At 45.6% G+C, this 20,318-nt stretch overlaps 1 protein-coding gene across 1 annotated transcript in view; it reads left to right on the top strand.

Moving 5' to 3' along the window:
* Window positions 1-18,982, top strand: part of SRD5A1 (steroid 5 alpha-reductase 1) — a 72,663-nt gene extending 53,681 nt beyond the window's left edge. Inside the window, exons 5-6 of the mRNA XM_048839527.2 lie at window positions 1,737-1,804; window positions 10,686-18,982. Of these exons, the coding sequence (XP_048695484.1) occupies window positions 1,737-1,803 (67 nt within the window). The 3' untranslated portion in view covers window position 1,804; window positions 10,686-18,982. The remainder of the gene's footprint in view (window positions 1-1,736; window positions 1,805-10,685) is intronic.
* The last annotated feature ends 1,336 nt before the right edge of the window (window positions 18,983-20,318 follow it).

The following is a 20,318-nucleotide window of genomic DNA, read 5'->3' as shown; positions in this document are numbered from 1 at the left end:
TGTGAGTATTTAGCAAGGGGAAATTAGATTTTTTTAAAACAACAGGGAGTACTTGTGGCACGTTAGAGACTAACATATTGATTTAGTTTCTGTAGTGCCCCATGCACTCCCAGTCTCTATTCAGGCCTAATTTGATGGTGTCCAGTTTGCAAATTAGTTCCAGTTCTGCAGTTTCTCGATGGAGACTGTTTCTGAAGTTTTTTTGTTGAAGAACTGCCACTTTTAAGTCTGTTATTGAGTGACCAGGGAGATGGAAGTGTTCTCCTACTGGTTTTTGAATGTTATAATTCCTGATGTCAGATTTGTGTCCATTTATTCTTTTGCGTAGAAACTGTCCGGTTTGGCCAATGTACATGGCAGAGGGGCATTGCTGGCACATGATGGCATATATCACGTTGGTTAGATGTGCAGGTGAATGAGCCCCTGATGGTGTGGCTGATGTGGTTAGGTCCTATGATGGTGTCCCTTGAATAGATATGCAGACATAGTTGGCACCAGGGTTTGTTGCAGGATTTGTTTCCTGGGTTAGTGTTTTTGTTGTGTGGTGTGTAGGGTTTGCTTCATCATGCTGTTCTCATGTTTGAAGTGATAATCACGCAGATGGCACAGCAATGACAAAATGATGGTATGTTGTTATCTTGTACTTCAGCCCTCCTGTCCTTGGGGCAAGTATGCCCTCAGGGTTATCGGGCTATCTCGTCCACTGCATTCTTCAGCCAAACGGTCTTATTTTAAGGCTGGCACCTGAACCTTTAATCTTTCATTCCTCATTCAATCCTACATACAACTATACTCACACTCCAATGTATATCCTGTCACATCTGTATTTTATCACCTACCCATCCTTAACACAACCGCTCTAAAATCAGTGGGACATGGCAGACTTCAATAAGTCTATTCATCCCACTTGTTATATCAAAAAGAAAACGAACAAGATAAGCATGCAAGAGTGGGGAGATTTCACAAATCTTACTCCAGAGTTCAGGAAAACAAAGTTGTACCAGCCATAAAGGTCAGCTGTTATCTTGTTACTTTTAGAACAAACTCTTTGTCTCTGAATGTGTTTCTGCAATTAACACTGAGGTTGTAAAACTGGCAGACAATTACAGTCAACACAAGCTCAGTAGGGTACCTGAGAAACATATGGGTTTCAGAGTAACAGCCGTGTTAGTCTGTATTCGCAAAAATAAAAGGAGTACTTGTGGCACCTTAGAGACTAACCAATTTATTTGAGCATAAGCTTTCGTGAGCTACAGCTCACTTCATCGGATGCTGTAGCTCACGAAAGCTTATGCTCAAATAAATTGGTTAGTCTCTAGGGTGCCACAAGTACTCCTTTTATTTTTGCGAAACATATTTCTTTCTAATGATCAGGCCAAATTCTGGGGTCTGCTGTGGAGTCACTCTTTCTTACATTTCCCATATTAGAAAGATATCAGTCATCAATCTAGTCCAACACTGGCTCCACACACACCACTCTCATTAATTTGATTTCACCATTGTTGGCAACAATAGGTTTGAATTCATTTTTGTAGTCAGCACTCTGATCTCATAAGGATGGGTGTGATAATTTTAAAATAGGAGTTCTGCACATGAAGTGAGGCCTGGTGATGTTCCTTTGTAGATTAATCTACTTATATTACTATAAATGTTTCTCTGTCCGTTTCCTACAATAATTTAGTCTCTTTTGTAGTATTTTGAAGATGAATACTAATTCAAGTGCTTTCTTTTTTCAGATGGTATCTTGAGAAATTTGAAGACTACCCAAAGTCCAGGAAGATTGTGATTCCATTTGTGTTCTGAGGTGTGCGTCATGGAGCTGGCTGACTTTGAATGATGGTGGCTGCTCTTCTGAAAATATTCAGTTCACAAACAACTCCCAACAAGTTAGCCTAAAGGTTTTCTTTGAACATTTTCAGTGCCACTTATGTTCGTTTCCTAACATATAAAATACAACTGATGGATAAGGTGATAGTGACAGAAGAATCAGCCATCCTGTTCCTATCTGGAGCACAGTGTAATAAATGCCTTAGTAAGATCATATCTTCATCATTGGAACTACAGTGGTGCCTGTACTGCTTCTTATCCTGCCTCTACCTGTTGCTGTTTCTGCCTCAGCCAGGCACAACACCTCCAAGATTTCATATATTGCACCATAGCAGTGGGTGCTTGTGTACTATCTACCCCCACACAAACACTGGATTGACTTGCCTTACCCCCCATGGATAATCTAGTGCTAGTAGTGTCACTACATGTAGTCTTTGTACTCAGTATTATACCCAGCCACTGAGCAAGGAGTAGTGGTGAGAGGTACCCTCAGCCCCCACACATCTGTGCAGGCACAAACAATAGAACACTGTTAACACGACATGCACTACTTATGACAGTAGCAGTAACTTTGGCAAATAATGGGTTAAGATTTACGTCTTCCTCCAGATTGATAACTCTCTCAAGTACTTTTCAGGGGCTGTCTTCTCACCCACTTCCATGACATGTTCTGCTTTCCTTATTTTTTCCATTGTACTCTTTGTTCCACTTTTTATTTTTCATACAAGAATGTTAGTGTTACTGGTAAACGATTTGCCTTAATTGCTTACTAGTCCCCTAATGACTTCTGCAGTTTACATTTCGTATCTATTTCTGGTTTAGGGTCTTTGACACTTTTAGCAGTTTTAGGTAGCACTGTTTTCTGGCTTGCCTAAAATAACAAACTTCACGAGAACTATAGAGAATTTTTCAAAAATGTTTTTACTTCTTTGTGATAAGTGCATGGATGACAGCTGTTTTCCAAAGAGAACTGGATTTTTTAAGACTTGTTTTTACCTTAATAATGTCAAGTCTGTTCTCCTTTCCTAGATTTGCTAAAGGACTTCGGTGAGCTCACAGTAAACTCATGAGAGTTCTAGTACCTTAACTGAAAGAGTGGGGCTGTTGAATCTTAAACAGAGACTTAATTGCTGGGTTTTAAACAGAGACTAAAAGTAAATGGAGTTTTAAATAGTGATTTAAAAATCCCTTCTCTTCCCAGTTGCTCAGCTTTCAGTCCCCTTTCTCTTGTGATATCTACTCTAAAAGACTATGGTAACTGGAGAAGTAGGAATAAGTCCTGAATCTTTAATGTAAAAAACAAGCAGAAAGTGTTTTAACAATTTTGTTTTCCTTTATTTAAATCCTAAGGAAAGACACAAGCCCAGTTTCTCTTTTTTGGGTGAGGTCAGGGGAGGAGGGTTGTTTTTGTTTCCTTGGGAGGTTACCTTTTAAATAGTCTCAGGATGCCTGGACACTTTTTAGATCTCAAGTGCTGCTTTGAAGACAAACAAGGCTTAGGTGTATTGCCTTCTTTAAAGCCTTATCTTAATTCCAACATCATTTGAGGCTACCTACCTCCCAGTTCAGACCAACAAGGCAGACTTTGCCTACTCACACTGAAATTAACCTCCTCACCATCTCCTTCCCTCTAAAGCAGCTTTGCTGTACTGTTCGTCATTTTTGGATTTTGGCAGGTGGTTAACAAAAACTTATTAAAATTCTGTTTCCTTCCCAGTAGGTGCTGTGTTTGACAGATTCAACCAGAGAGTGGAGAAGCATATTGAAGGAACAAAACAGTTTTTTAAAAAGTTTGGTTCCTTTGTCTGGGGATCATTTTCTAAGATTTAATGCCTCATATGACTTCTGTGTATTTAACTGGGAGTGCAAAGTGATCAGAAAGTATGATACCACTGGTTCTTCTTACAGTGTGTGCAGATGTGTATTCCACACTGGTGTGTTGGTGTCTTGCACACTGCAAGCTGGAGTCTTTTTTGCCACACCTGTACCTTCTCATGGCCCTTCCTGAGGCTACATAAGGGTGCCAGCACCCTGACTCCACTCAGTTCCTTCTTACCACCTGCAACTTGAGTTGGAGCTCCCTCTGTTGGATTCGCCTCACAATTTCCCTGCTGCATCACAGTTTGTGACTCAGTCTCCAGTAGTGTAAATAGTTACTTGCAGTTATCACCAATAGTTCGAGTTAATTAGTTTCAGTGTGGTAGCCGTGTTAGTCTGTATCAGCAAAAACAATGAGGAGTCCTTGTGGCACCTTAGAAACTAACAAATTTATTTGAGCATAAGCTTTCGTGGGCTAGAACCTACTTCATCAGATGTGGTGTATGAAGTGGGTTCTAGCCCATGAAAGCGTATGCTCAAATAAATTTGTTAATCTCTAAGGTGCCACAGGAACTCAGTGTTGTTTTTTTAGTTTAGTAGTGTATTTAGTTGTATATTTAGTTTTTGGTGTGTGGCCCTGAATGTTATGCACCATTCAGTGGACTTCAAGCATTGCCGGTCATGTGAGGTCTCTGTTCCTAACACTAACCCACACATGCGCTTCTTGGTGTTCCTTGGCAAGGGGCACATAAAGGCAAAGTGCAATAGCTGTTGTTCCTATAAGGAAAGGACACAGATTGCAAGAGACCATCTTTTAAAGCAACATCTGCTAGAACAGGTTGTGAGACTGCCTCAGCACTGGGCTCCTCCTTCCAACCGCTCAATTAACTCTCTCTAGACATTGCCTTCAGGAGGATCCTCTACCTCTGCAGGAGTTGGGGACAGTCCCAACAGTCTGATCAGTCACAGAGGCCGGAAAGGGATTGTTCATCATTCCTGCATGTCCCTCAAATGAGGATGCATAAAATGGACTGACGCTGCCAGAAATCAAGGAAGGATTAATCCTCCTTTTCATCTAGAGCAGGGGATCACTGTCAGCAAAACTCTGGTACCTAGAGGTGCCAACTGTTGTCTCCCCAGTACCGAGATGGGAGGATCCTGGTGCTGTACTGTTGATTCTGGAACCATCTACAGCAGGGACTGGCAAACTTTTTGGCCTGAGGGCCACATCGGGTTTCCAGAATTGTATGGAGGGCTGGTTAGGGGAGCCTGTGTCTCCTATCCAACTCTCACCCCCGCTTCTCGCCCTCGGAACTCCTGCCCCATCCAACCCCCCCTGTCCCCTGATGCCTCCCCCCCCCCCCAAGTTCTCCTACCCCACCCCTGACTCCCCCTGCAACCTCCCTTCTCATTCCTGACTTGCCCCCCTGGACACCTACCCTGTCCAACCACCCCTTCTCCCTGTCCCATGACCACCCCCGGAACCCCTGCCCCTGACTGCCCCCACCACCCCATCCATCCCCTCCTCTCCTTCCTGACTGTGCCCCTGGGACACCTGCCCCATACAACCCCCCTGTTCCCCACTCTGACCCCTATCCACACCCCTGACCACCCCACCCCCAACTCCCCTGCCCTCTATCCAATCCCCCCTGCCCCCTTACCGCGCTGCCTGGAGCACCGGTGGCTGGCGGCAGCTCTGCAACTGTGCTGCCCGGCCACCCAGAGTGTTGTGCCAGCACCATGAGGCTGTGTGGGGAGGGGTGACAGCAGGGAAGGGGCCAGGGATGAGCCTCCCGGGCCAGGAGCTCAAGGGTCATGCAGGAGGGGCCCGCGGGCCATAGTTTGCCCACCTCTGATCTACAGGGTGGCCATTGAGTCCAGTACCTGTGGAAACTCCAGCATCGTCAGGCTTCCTTTGTCTATCTGTACCATTATGCCCACTACCTTTGGATGTCAGTGCAGGGATGGTGCCCCAAACTCTATGCTCTTCATCTCTGGGATAGAGATTGCCTTCAGTTCAGGTACTGATGAAGAGACAGGTTCTGCAAATGGTGCTTATGCAGGCTAGGTCAATACCAAGACACCCTCTGCATCATCAACCTTGCTACCAGAGTTCTCGGTACTGGTAACTTCCTCTGATTGGGGACCAAATCCTGACCCCTCAACACCAAAAAAGGGCCTATCTTTTGTACTGGACCCAATTATAAGACCATCTACCTCCTGCAGTTTCCTCTCAGGACCAAATACAATGCCAACCACATTACCAATGGTAACTTTTCCATATTGGAGAGTGAACAACTCAGGTTTTCCAGTGATGCCACCAGGTTGGGTGACCCCACCACCCATCCCTATTGATTATTCAAACAGCTCTTCTCACTCTGGGTCAGAGTCCCCCAGCTCTTCTCCTGCCCCACCTCAGCTAAAGAGATCACATACATCATCCAAACACGCAGGAAGTAAGTGTTGATACCAAGAGCAGAGCCATTCCTGTAGTAGGGACAGACCTGCCTGGCCTGTGAAACATTGGCCTATTATGTGTGCCCTTGTGTTGTAGTGGCCCCCTGGGATACCTCTCTGCCAGATTGCCACATAAGTTAGATGTAAGATCCCCTTATCTGGAGATGGCCCAAGCCACAGTCCAGCCTATTGTGGAAGCTCAGGATTACATTTCTTCTGGGTTATTCTCTGTGGCTAACAGTTTCCCTGAGAACCAGCATGTACCTCAAAGTACCTTCAGCTCTGTTAGGGGGCTTATTCCTTCACCCACTTACTTCCCTGGTCCTTCTCGCATGAACAGAGAGCAACAATACCCGAAGTCCAAAGGTGCAAACAATTCGATGTTTATTGGGGTGAACTTCCAGCAAGCATGATTCCAGTTTCCTTCCTTAGTGTCCCCTTTCCCAGCTCTGACACCACAGAGCCTTACCTGTGTCCCTGTTCCCATTCCCCCCCCTTAGCAAAACATGAATCCAATTCCCCATTCCCATTCCCCCCCTTTACTTCCTGATTGACTGCAGACTATATAGTAAAACTTGAGTTCTCCTTAGTTATACCTTAACCTATCATTTTACTGAAATTTAACTAACCAATCCTAACATGATTATTTAACCAATTATATCCCACCACATTAATTAGTTTACACCTGTCAAGGTTCCTCCCCAACTCTGAACTCTAGGGTACAGATGTGGGGACCTGCATGAAAACCTCCTAAGCTTACTTTCACCAGCTTAGGTTAAAACTTCCCCAAGGTACAAATTAATTTTATCCTTTGTCCCTGGATCTCCACTGCCACCACCAAACTAGCTGGGTTTACTGGGAAACGTAGTTTGGACACGTCTTTCCCCCCAAAATCCTCCCAACCCTTGCACCCCACTTCCTGGGAAAGGTTTGGTAAAAATCCTCACCAATTTGCATAGGTGACCACAGACCCAAACCCTTGGATCTGAGAACAATGAAAAAGCATTCAGTTTTCTTACAAGAAGACTTTTAATAGAAGTAAAGAAATCACCTCTGTAAAATCAGGATGGTGGATACCTTACAGGGTAATTAGATTCAAAACATAGAGAATCCCTCTAGGCAAAACCTTAAGTTACAAAAAGGACACACAGACAGGAATAGTCATTCTATTCAGCACAGTTCTTTTCTCAGCCATTTAAAGAAATCATAATCTAACACATACCTAGCTAGATTACTTACTAAAGTTCTAAGACTCCATTCCTGCTCTATCCCCAGCAAAAGCAGCATACAAAACAGACACAGACCCTTTGTTTCTCTCCTTCCTCCCAGCTTTTGAAAGTATCTTATCTCCTCATTGGTCATTTTGGTCAGGTGCCAGCGAGGTTACCTTTAGCTTCTTAACCCTTTACAGGTGAGAGGATTTTTCCTCTGGCCAGGAGGGATTTTAAAGGGGCTTACCCTTCCCTTTATATTTATGACAACACCCAGCAAAATTAATTATACAGCAGACAGAAACAATCACAGAACCAAACAGAGACCATGTAAATAAACAATGGCAAAGGGAACTATAATGACAAAACAATACAGAAGTGAGGATTTCACAACTACATCTATAAAGACATAAGGGTTTTCCAGCTGTGTCTATTGACAAGTGAGTTCTTACCGAACAGAAAACTATCAAACTAAACTTCCTTTTACATCCTCTAGGCTCTTCCCTTTCTCGGGAGGTGATAGATCAGATCACCTTTCTAACAGCCCCAGATTGCCTTATTTCAGCATGAATAGTTTGGAATGTGAGGATGTGACCGGTCGCTTCCCAGTTTATGGCTCCCTCTGATGCTTAGCCAAAGGCCTTAGCCTAAGAACAGGGCCTCAGACAGTCACAGTAAGAGAAGACCCTTACACTAGCAGACAGTGATTTTGATTTTCTTTTATACCTCTATAACTAGCTAAGTGATAAGAATACACCTAAATTCTTAGAGTATAGGCCTTTACAGACAGGCCGCAGTATCTATATCCTAACAAGCTCCAGCAGCCCAGTCATCACCATCCTTGTACTATTCAGTGGTCCTGACTTCAGCTTCTTCAGTTTCAGTTCATGTCCTACCAGGAATTGCTCAGGAGAATGGTTGCAACTCTGAGTATTCAAGCTGAGCTGGTACAAATTGGTGGCCAGACTTCAGCCCCAGAAGGGTTGCCTTCCCTCTTAATGATGCCCTATTACAGCTGGCCAAATCTATGTGGCACTGTAAAGGTTCAGACTCACCCCCTCCAGCGCCTCCTGCTGGTAGTCGTCAGGAATTAGCTCGTCCAGCCACCGGAGCGCCCTCTGCAGGCTGGTGATCCGCCTTACCGCTGGCCCCCTGTGACCCTCCCAGGACCCGGTGCCCCTTTCTCTGGGGTGCTGCCCCCCCCAGCAGTACCCCCACACTCTCAGGTTCTGGGTCTCCCCACCCAGGGGAACCCACACGCTCTAACCCCACCTCGCCTCAGTCTGGGCTACTGCCAGTCCCCACTTAGCCCCTTGTATTGGGAACAGACTGCAGTGTCTACATCACTCATCACAGGCAAGGGGGTTTTGGACCTGCCGCCTCCACCTAGCCATGTGCTGCCCCTCTACAACCCTGCACCTATTCGGCCTGCAGCCTGAAGCTTTCCAGGCCGGAGCTCCCAGCTCCTCTGGCCAGTGTTCCCTCTAATTTTTGACAGGCTGCATGCGCAAAAAATTCTTCTGTGCAAATTATTGTGCTTCTGTGCAAATTTTTGTGCACACAGTGTTTCGCCGTATGCACGGGGTTTAGGATTTGCGTGCGCACACACAGCTTAGAGGGAACAGTGCCTCTGGCCCTTCCCCAGCCCTGCTCCAATCTAGGTGTCCTGCTTGGCACCTTACAGGCAGAGGGAGAGTGAGTGGGCTTCTGGCTCACGGCCTCTTATAGGAGCCAGCTGGGCCTGATTGAGCTGGCCACAGCTGCAGCTGCTCCCTTAATCAGTCTGGGCTTTTCCCACAGCCCCAGCCCTCTCCCAGGGCTGGCCTCAGCCCTTTCAGGGCCGTAGCAAGTAACCACCCCACTACAGGCACACACTGGCATCGCTAGCCCTAACAGCCAAGCAAATGGAAAAAAGGTATACTGTCTCTTCCCAGGGTTTGAGTTTTTCTATTTGAACCAAACTCCTTAGTTGTCTTGGCAGTTAATGAGACCTCTAGAGCAATAGCCTCTGCAATCATCATGAGGAGTGTACCATGGTTATTTAATTCTAGAATAGCATCAGATATCCAATAATCTATAGATGATCTATCTTTTAATGACAGGTTTCAGAGTAACAGCCGTGTTAGTCTGTATTTGCAAAAAGAAAAGGAGTACTTGTGGCACCTTAGAGACTAACCAATTTATTTGAGCATGAGCTTTCGTAAGCTGCAGCTCACTTCATCGGATGCATACCGTGGAAACTGCAGAAGACATTATATACACACAGAGACTATGAAACAATACCTCCTCCCACCCCACTGTCCTGCTGGTAATAGCTTATCTAAAGTGATCATCAAGTTGGGCCATTTCCAGCACAAATCCAGGTTTTCTCACCCTCCCCCCCCCCCCCCACACACACACAAACTCACTCTCCTGCTGGTAATAGCCCATCCAAAGTGACCACTCTCTTCACAATGTGTATGATAATCAAGGTGGGCCATTTCCTGCACAAATCCAGGTTCTCTCACTCCCTCACCCCCCTCCAAAAACCACACACACAAACTCACTCTCCTGCTGGTAATAGCTTATCCAAAGTGACCACTCTCCCTACAATGTACATGATAATCAAGGTGGGCCATTTCCAGCACAAATCCAGGTTTTCTCACCCCCCCACCCCCATACACACACAAACTCACTCTCCTGCTGGTAATAGCTTATCTAAAGTGGACAGCTTATTTTTAATGGACAGTTTTTATTTTCAAACTAGAGAGATGAGGTGTTTCACTCTTTTAAAGATTCACAAACAGCTCTCTGAGAATTTATCCTCCAACCTCTAAGAAGGATCAGTATAAGCCCCCACAGCAATATTCTGATCACCGTCACAGACAACCTTTCTGTCCTCCCAGACACAATATGTTTCATCTAAGAGAGACAGAAGCCCCAGAAAAGGTCATCTAATTCTAGCGCTACAACAATTGAACCTGCTATAGGGAAAACCTTTTTTACTGGTTTTTCATAGCTGTTCCACTCACTGATTAAATCAAAGGAGAAACAAATGGAAAAATCCCGTAGATCTGACAGCATAATGAGGCCCACCTTTCACATATGGGATCTTCAGTCAACCTGTTTGCTACAAAAGAAAACAGGAGTGTCAGTTTTGTTCTCAGGCCTTCCATAGTCCAGGCTTCCTCACTGATGCCTTCACATAGAAGAGGACTGGGGATTTAGTGTACACCTTTCCCTGATCCCTCTCATTCTGCAGATCATCCACAAATTGAAGGAAGACTACACCAAATTAATCCTGATGGCCCTGGTCTGGCCAAGGGAGTATTGGTTTTTGAATTCCTCTCTCTCTTAGTTCAACCTCTTCTTTCTCTCTCTCTCTCTGCCTAGACCTTCTATCACAGGAACGCAATCGAATGCTACATCCAGACCCATCAGTCTCCACCTCTCAGAATGGTTGTTGAGTGTCTAGATAAAGAGTGGGAATATTCCCTGGTGGTTCAAGAGATTCTGTCCAACAGTAGGAACCAATCAATTATGTCTGCTTACTGGCCAACTGGAAAAGGTTCTCTGCTTGGTCCATTGCCTGGGGGATACAACCTGTTTAAGCAAGAATCCAGGACATTTTAGACTACCTCTTACATTTCAAGTCGTCAGGCCTTTCAGTGAGTTTTCTAAAGATTCACTTGGCAGCAATCACTCCCTTCTATGGGGGAATGGATAATAGATTGGTATCTTCCAACCCCCTGGTTGCTAGCAAGGCTGTCAATTAATTGCAGTTAACACAAGTGATTAATGCAAAACAAATTAACTAGATTAAAATAATAGTTTAGTTTTAATTGCACGGTTAATAATGGAATGCCAATTTAAATGTATTTGGATGTTTTTCTAGATTTTCAAATATATTTATTTCAATTACAGCACAGAATACTAAGTGTGCAGTGATAACTATTATTTTTATTACAAATATTTGCACTCTGAAGAAGATAAACTAAATTAATTTTTTTAAGTTCACCTCATACAAGTACTGTAGTGAAATCTCTTTATTGTGAAAGGGCAATGTATGTAAAAAAATTTCATAACTGCATTGAAAAACAAAATAATGTAAAACTTTAAAGCGTACAAGTCCACTAAGTCCTATTTCTTGTTCAGCCAATTGCTAAGACAAACAACCATTCCCAGAGAATAGTTATCAGTGGTTCACAGTCAAGCTGGATGGGCATATCAAGTGGGGACTCACAGGGATCAGTTCTGGGTCTAGTTCTATTCAATATCCATTATTTAGATAATGGCATAGAGAGTACACCTATAAAGTTTGTTGACGATACCAAGCTGGGAGGGGTTGCAAGTGCTTTGGAGTATAGGATTAAAATTCAAAATAATCTGGAAAAACTGAAGAAATAGTATGCAGTAAATAGGAAGAAATTCAATAAGGACAAATGCAAAGTACTCCACTTAGGAAGAAACAATCAGTTGTACACATACAAAATGGGAAACGTCTGCTTAGGAAGGAGTACTGCAGAAAGGGATTTGGGGATCATAGTGGATCACAAGTTAAATATGAGTCAACAGTGTAACACTGTTGCAAACAAAGCAAATATAATTCTAGGATGTATTAGTAGGAGTGTTGTAAGCAAGACACGAGAAGTAATTCTGCTCTGCTCCACACTGATTAGGCCTCAGCTGGAGTATTGTGTCCAATTCTGGGTGCCACATTTTAGGAAAGCTGTGGACAAATTGGAGAAAGTCCAGAGAAGAGCAACAAAAATGATTACAGGTCTAGAAAACATAACCTATGAGGGAAAATGGAAAAAGATGGGTTTATTTAGTCTGGAGAAAGAAGACTGAGGGGAGATGGTAACAGTTTTAAAGTATATAAAAGATTGTTACAAGGAGGAGGGAGAAAAATTGTTCTCAGTCACGTCCAAGGATAGTACAAGAAGCAATTGGCTTAAATTGCAGCAAGGACAGTTTAGGTTGGACATTAGGAAAAACTTGGAAACTGTCAGCATGGTCAAGCACTGGAATAAATTGCCTAGGGAGCTTATGGAATCTCCATCATGGAGATGTTTTAAGAGCAGGTTAAACAAACACCTGTCAGGGATGGTTTAGATAATACTTAGTCCAGCATTGAGTGCAGGGGACTGGACTATATGACCTCTTGAGGTCCCTATAATTCCATGGCAGTGTTGTAGCTACTATTCCCCACGACCCAGCGTGAGTTTACAGCACTGGAGGCAAACCAGCCATCGGTCACCCGGCACCGGAGTACGGCACCGCTAACCTCACCAGCACTGAGTGCGAGACACCGATCCCAGTCCCGAGACTTCTGGTACCATTCACGTTCCCGGTCAGCCAGGCACTGCTCCCCGGCTCCCTGGCACCCTGCCACTGCTCAAGGTTCGGCACCGCCCTGATCCTCTCTGTTGGCATCCTCTGGCTCCAAGGCTGACTCCAGTCACTCTAGCTATAGCAGACATCGAACAATAGCCAGCAGAGAATCCCAGCCAGCATGGCAGCCACAGTGGCCTCCTCCGGGTCAGTGGCCCTTCTGGACCCCATGGGCCTACCACCAGCAACAGGGCATCTCCTCCAGAGCCTCTAGGTCCGGACAATCTATGCGACTCCATTCCAGGTCGCCACACAGGCACTCATCAAGGGCAAGGGAGGTCACTCTCTCTAGGCCACCCCTGGACCCACAAGAGCAACCGGTGCCCCCAGGCCCAATACCCGAGGTGGTGCTAAGCTCTGCGACACCTCGAGAGGTGTCAGCCCCTCAAGGCCCTGAAATGACCCAGGCATATGAGGACACATACAGGAGGGTCTAGATGAGGGCAACCTGCAGCACCTCACTTCCTCCTCCCGAGATGAGGCAGTGGCAGGTACATCAGTCTCAGGACTGCCACCGATGGACCACAGGCCTCACCAGGAGCTGCTCCGTAGGATCACCCTCAATATAGGCCTCCAGGTGGAAGAAACAGTTGAGCAGGAGGATCCAATGGAGGATATCCTGACGCCCGAGGGTCCCTCCAGAGTCACGCTCCCTCTCATAAAGACCATACAAACGAATTACAAAACAATATGGCAGACCCCAGCCTCCATCACGCCGATGGCCAGGGCCGTAGAATGGAAATACTTTGCTCCCTCCAAGGGCTACGAGTTCCTGTTCTGCCATCCAACTCCCTGTTCCCTAGTCATTTCAGCAGTCAACAAAAAGGAACAGAGCCAACAAGCCTCGGCCCCAAAGGCCAAGGAAGCCAAGCGTTTGGACCTCTTCGGTAGGAAGGTCTACTCCTCCGGAGGCCTCCAGTTATGCATAGCCAAGCAGCAGGCAATCCTTAATAGACATACTTTCAACTCTTGGATGGCAGTGTCCAAGTTTAAGGATCGCCTGCCCCAGGACTCACTCTGAGTTTGCGACTTTAATCGAAGAAGGGAAGACAGTGGCTAAGATTTCATTACAAGCCTCCCCTCGATTCAGCAGACTCTGCAGTCAGAACCATTTCAGAACCCTTTCTGCTGAAAGTAATTTCTCTATCCATATATGTGTATCATTAATGCCTATGAAGTTAGGAGAATTATGTTGTACGATGGTCATTAAAACATGCTGTAAGTTGGGGAATCAGCCAGATATTAGCTCCCCAGAGGCGGCAGCAAGGAAAGTAACCAAGCCCAGGTGGGGTGTCAAACAACCCATCAACAACCATTGCATTGTAGCTCCCTTGCTGGACAATGATTCACCTGCGTGAGGCCACACCAGGGGAATTGCTCAACCTTGCTTGGAGAGACTCAGCAATGACCCCAGACATGCCTGGCCTCGTGCTCCCCAAGCACATGGACTGAGGGTATAAAACAGACAGAGTGGACACATTCTGGGCCCTTCTCCTGCCCCCACCTTCAGCGCAAGCAACTAAGACACATAAAAGAAGACCAGACTCCAACAGAGGAGATTGTTCCTTAAATCTGGGCCAAACCTGTATATTAAGGACTGCAGTATCCAGTGGGTGAGAAAAGCTGCTTAATCTAGATGTTGCCCAGTCTAATAGGGTTGAGAGTTTAGACTGCGTGCTTATATTTTATTTTATTTTGGTAACCACTCTGACTTTCTGCCTATCACTTAATATCACTTAAAAATCTATCTTTGTAGTTAATACATTTGTTTATTCTACCTGAAGCAGTGCGTTTGGTTTGAAGTGTGTCTGCGACTCCCCTTGGGATAACAAGCCTGGTACATATCAATTTCTTTGTTAAATTGACGAACTCATATAAGCTTGAAGTGTCCAGCGGGCATAACTGGACACTGCAAGAGGGAGGTTCCTAGGATTGTGTCTGGGACCGCAGATATCGGCTAGTGTATTTCAGTAGGGATCTATTATCGACCACCTGACTAGGACAATGATAGTGACGATGAAATGCTAAGGGAGATTAGAGAGGCTATAAAAATAAAGAACTCAAGAATAGTGGGGGATTTTGATTTTCCCCATATTGACTGGGTATATGTCACCTCAGGACGAAATGCAGAGACAAAATTTCTCAATACTTTAAATAACTGCTTCTTGGAGCAGCTGGTACAGGAACCCACAAGGGGAGAGGCAACTCTCGATCCAGTCCTGAGTGGAGCGCAGGATCTGGTCCAAGAGGTAACTATAACAGGACCGCTTGGAAATAGGGACCATAATATCATAAAATTTAACATTCCTGTAGTGGGAAGAACACCTCAACAGCCCAACACTGTGGCATTTAATTTCAGAAAGGGGAACTATGCAAACAAGAGGAGGTTAGTTAAACAGAAAATAAAAGGTACAATGACTAGAGTGAAATCACTGCAAGCTGCACGGACACTTTTCGAAGACACCATAATAGAGGCCCAACTTAAATGTATACCCCAAATTCAGTAACTACAGTAAAAGAACTAACAAAGAGCCACTGTGACTTAACAACCATGTAAAAGAAGCAGTGAGAGATAAAAAGGCATCTTCTAAAAAGTGCAAGTCGGATCCTAGTAAGGTAAATACAAAGGAGCATAAACACTGCCAAATTAAGTGTAAAAATGTAATAAGAAAAGCCAAAAAGGAGTTTGAAGAACAGCAAGCCAAAAACTCAAAAGGTAATAACAAAACGTTTAAGTACATCAGAAGCAGGAAGCCTGCTAAACAACCAGTGGGGCCCCTAGACGATCGAGATACAAAAGGAGCACTTAAAAACGATAAAATCATTGCGGAGAAACTAAATGAATTCGTTGCTTCAGTCTTCACGGCTGAAGATGTTAGGGAGATTCCCAAACCTGAGCCGTCTTTTGTAGGTGACAAATCTGAGGAATTGTCACAGATTGAAGTGTCACTAGAGGAGGTTTTGGAATTAATTGATAAACTTAACAGTAACAAGTCACCAGGACCAGATGGCATTCACCCAAGAGTTCTGAAAACTCAAATGTGAAATTGAGGCACTATTAACTATGTTTTGTAACCTGTCCTTTAAATCAGCTTCTGTACGCAATGACTGGAGGATAGCTAATGTAACGCCAATATTTAAAAAGGGCTCTAGAGGTGGTCCCGGCAATTTCAGACCTGTAAGTCTAACATCAGTACCAGGCAAATTAGTTGAAACAATAGTAAAGAATAAAATTGTCAGAAGAACATAAATTGTTGGGCAAAAGTCAACATGGTTTCTGTAAAGGGAGATCATGTTTTACTAATCTATTAGAGTTCTTTGAAGGGATCAACAAACATGTGGACAAGGGGGATCCAGTAGACATAGTGTACTTAGATTTCCAGAAAGCCTTTCACAAGGTCCCTCACCAAAGGCTCTTACGTAAATTAAGTTGTCATGGGATAAGAGGGAAGATCCTTTCATGGATTGAGAACTGGTTAAAAGACAGGGAACAAAGGGTAGGAATAAATGGTAAATTTTCAGAATGGAGAGGGGTAACTAGTGGTGTTCCCTAGGGTCAGTCCTAGGACCAATCCTATTCAACTTATTCATAAATGATCTGGAGAAAGGGGTAAACAGTGAGATGGCAACATTTGCAGATGATACTAAACTGCTCAAGATAGTTAAGACCAAAGCAGACTGTGAAGAACTTCAAAAAGATCTCACAAAATTAAGTGATTGGGCAACAAAATGGCAAATGACATTTAATGTGGATAAATGTAAAGTAATGCACATTGGAAAAAATAACTGCAACTATACATACAATATGATGGGGGCTAATTTAGCTACAACTAATCAGGAAAGAGATCTTGTAGTCATGTGGATAGTTCTCTGAAGACGTCCATGCAGTCTGCAGCGGCAGTCAAAAAAGCAAACAGGATGTTAGGAATCATTAAAAAAGGGATAGAAAATAAGATGGAGAATATCTTATTGCCCTTATATAAATTCATGGTATGCCCACATCTTGAATACTGCATACAGATGTGGTCTCCTCATCTCAGAAAAGATATACTGGGATTAGAAAAGGTTCGGAGAAGGGCAACTAAAATGATTAGGGGTTTGGAACAGATCCCATATGAAGAGAAATTAAAGAGGCTAGGACTTTTCAGCTTGTAAAAGAGGAGACTAAGGGGGATATGATAGAGGTATATAAAATCATGAGTGGTATGGAGAAAATGAATAAGGAAAAGTTATTTACTTGTTCCCATAATATAAGAACTAGGGGCCACCAAACGAAATTAATGGGCAGCAGGTTTAAAACAAAAGAAAGTTCTTCACACAGTGCACAGTCAACCTGTGGAACTCCTTGCCTGAGAAGGTTGTGAAGGCTAAGACTTATAACAAGAGTTTAAAAGAGAACTGGATAAATTCATGGAGGTTAAGTGCATTAATGGCTATTAGCCAGGATGGGTAAGGAATGGTATCCTTAGCCTCTGTTTGCCGGAGGGTGGAGATGGATGGCAGGAGACAGATCACTAGATCATTACCCGTTAGGTTCAATTCCGCTGGGCCACCTGTCATTGCCCACTGTCGGTAGACAGGATACTCAGCTGGATGGACCTTTGGTGACCTCCGCTGCTGCCATGTCCTTTGCCCCCTCAGATTCTGGGGGAACCCTCCCAGGTGGCGGGAAGGGCCAGGGCAAGGAGAAAGGGAAAGGCCATGCTAAAAAGACCAGGACCTCCATGGCAGGGACTGCCCCCACTGCCATGGCCCTGCCACTGGCCGCGGTGTCCCTCCCCGCTGCTCCCTCCACCAGCTCTGCGGGTGCCCCCCCCCCCGATCCCTAGGGGAGACAGCCAGGTGGCGGCAGCCCCCCCGCCTGCCGCTATGTCATCTCCTCTGACCACTCCTCTGCTACCATCTATAGCAGCCAGGGCCCCTTCCCCACCTGGACCAGGAAGCACGGCGGGTGTTGGCGAGGGTGGTGGGGCCCACGGCCATCATGGCGGCCTCCAAAATGTACAGAAAAGTTGTCTTCTTCCTAGCATTGGAGGCCGCCTCCCAGGAGGCAGTGGAGAAGAGCCTGGCGGTGGGGGGGCATGTTCGTCCCCCTGGAGCCGCTAGAGGACCTGGGCGTCCGAATAGTCCTGACCTCTGTCCCTCCCTTCCTTCCCAATGCTGCCCTGTTACCCACCCTCTTTACCCTGGGAAAACCCATCTCCATTATCTGCCCTCTCCCACTGGGCTGCAAAGACCCTGCCCTCCGTCACGTCCTCTCATTCCGCCAGCAGGTGCAGCTTCAACTGCTGCCGGCAGCACGTGTGACGGAGAGGTGCTTGAGGGGTCCTTCCTGGTCCTCTACCAGGGGACCTGCTACCGGGTGCATTATTCAATGGGGGAGGCACGGTGCTACCTCTGCTGGGCGATGGGTCACGTCCGAAGGGACTGCCCCTTGGCCCAGCACGGAGGAGCGTCTGGGATCCCCGAGCCTCGGCAGGGTGCTGACTGCGTCATCGCCAGTGCCCCTGGCTGCCCGGCGCTGCCCCTCCTCCTTCCCAGCCCACCACTGCACCCACTCGAGCCCAAGGGGCACCTCCTCCAGTATGCCCAGACGAGCGGGAGAGCCCCGCCCCTGCTGTCTACCATCTGGCGGGGCCTGTGGAGGAGGGTGCAGCAGGAATACCACCGGGCATAGGAGAGGGCCCGCCCCAGGGGGAATCTTCCCTCCCTCGTGCTGCCCCACCGTTACCTCCCCAAGTCCCCAAGCCATCGCCCCTGCCCCCAACCCGACCCTTGCTAGCTAGCCTCCAGATGATGCCATGGAGGGCTGGGCCCTAGTACAGGGGAAGCCGGGCAAGCAGAAGGCTACCTTCTGCTTATTACCCTTAAGATGGTGTGAAAGGCAACCATTGAAATAAAGGTTTCTCCCTCTACTTCTAAAGCTGAGCTTCTAGTTCAACACAGTTTAAGGTAATACAACCGCCTCCATCCTGTTCTGTGCAGCATAGTTTAAGAGAGACTTAGTTTGGTGCATAGACATTGTGCTAGCCCCTTGCAGGTAAATTTCACCCTTTGTGAAACTGGAGCCAGTTTTCTTTACATCATGGTAATTCTTGGTTTACATATACCAGCAGGCACCTTATGTGCCTGTGCTGCTCTGGAAGCTTATGCATTCTTTCTTTTCTAAAGCCTAGAGAAAAAGAAAAGTGCTATGGAAACTAAATGTTACGGGATGTGAATGAATGTGAATGTCAAGACAACGTCGTATTTGTTATACTGTATCAAAATGAGATTAATAAAGACATTAATAGAAATCTGTATGTTATGTCTAGTGCTTTTCTATTGTAAATCCTCACTGTAGAAAACCTCCCAGATCTTCCTTAATTAAGTTGGAGGGCTTACCTGGTCACTTCGTTCTTTATTCCTTTGTACCTTATCCCGTTTAGAAATAGACCTATTCCCCCAAGGCCCAGAGCAGGGGTGGCCAACCTGAACCTGAAAAGGAGCCAGAATTTACCAATGTACGTTGCCAAAGAGCCACAGTAATACGTCAGCAGCCCCCCATCAGCTTCCCTCCCCCCGCTCCCAGTGCCTCCCACCCACCGATAGCCCCACCGATCAGCATCTCCCCCTCCCTCCCCACACCTCCCGATCAGCTGTTTCGTGGCATGCAGGAGGCTCTGGGTAGGAGGGGGGAGGAGCGAGGGCACGGCAGGCTGAGGGGAGGGAGCTGGAAGGTGTGGAGTGGGGGCAGGGCCTGTGGCAGAGCCAGAGGTTGAGCAGTGAGCAGCCCCCAGCACATTGGAAAGTTGGCACCTGTCACTCCAATCCTGGAGTCGGTGCCTATACAAGGAGCTACATATTAACTTCTGAAGAGCCGCATGTGGCTCCAGAGCCACAGGTTGGCCACCCCTGGTCACGAGGGTATTTTTAATAGACAAAGCAGGAGCAATAATTTTACTGAATCCTGGAGTCTCCTTTCACTTTTGAAAAGTAGTCCTATTTTTTTTTTTTGTTCTCTCCCCACCCATGAGCTTTGACAGCAAATCACATCTAATTCTCCAGTAACGGCATTTTCATAAGCATTTTATTATTGAAAACTGCCTCTTGCACAAACTGATCATTATTATTATTATTTTAAATCCATCTATCCAGATTTTCTGGTATAATGTGATTTCAGTTGGTAGGTAGAGGCAGTTAAGTTGCAACTATTACAACAAGGAGCCATGTTAATGGGATTTTCAACGAAGCCTAAGTAAGGCAGGTACATAAATCCCACTGAAAATGCCAGCCCTATGCACTTAGTCAATTTATTAGAAATCAGTGATACTTAATTCTAATCTGAAGGCACGGTTGTTGTTTTGTTTTGTTTTATTTGGGGGTTCAAAATCAGTCTTATTGGAACAGGATTAGTGGCTTGAACATTAAATAAGGAAAGACTATACTTCCAATACTAAAACAGCACACACCTGAAGAGCTGGGACTAGCAGCTGGCTCTCTAATGCCACACACCACACTTTACCTACTTGAGCTAAAGTAAGATCTTTGTCAGTTGTAGAAATAACCTTAATCTCTAAACTATAACCAGCCCTTAACACACATTATCTGAAGTCACTAGGAGTAGGAATTGTGCCCATAACTATACACAAC

The sequence above is a fragment of the Caretta caretta genome, chromosome 2 (assembly GCF_965140235.1).
Source record: "Caretta caretta isolate rCarCar2 chromosome 2, rCarCar1.hap1, whole genome shotgun sequence".
NCBI lineage: Eukaryota > Metazoa > Chordata > Testudines > Cheloniidae > Caretta > Caretta caretta.
The sequence above is the reverse complement of the archived record's forward strand: the minus strand, read 5'-3'. Positions and strand labels throughout refer to the sequence as shown.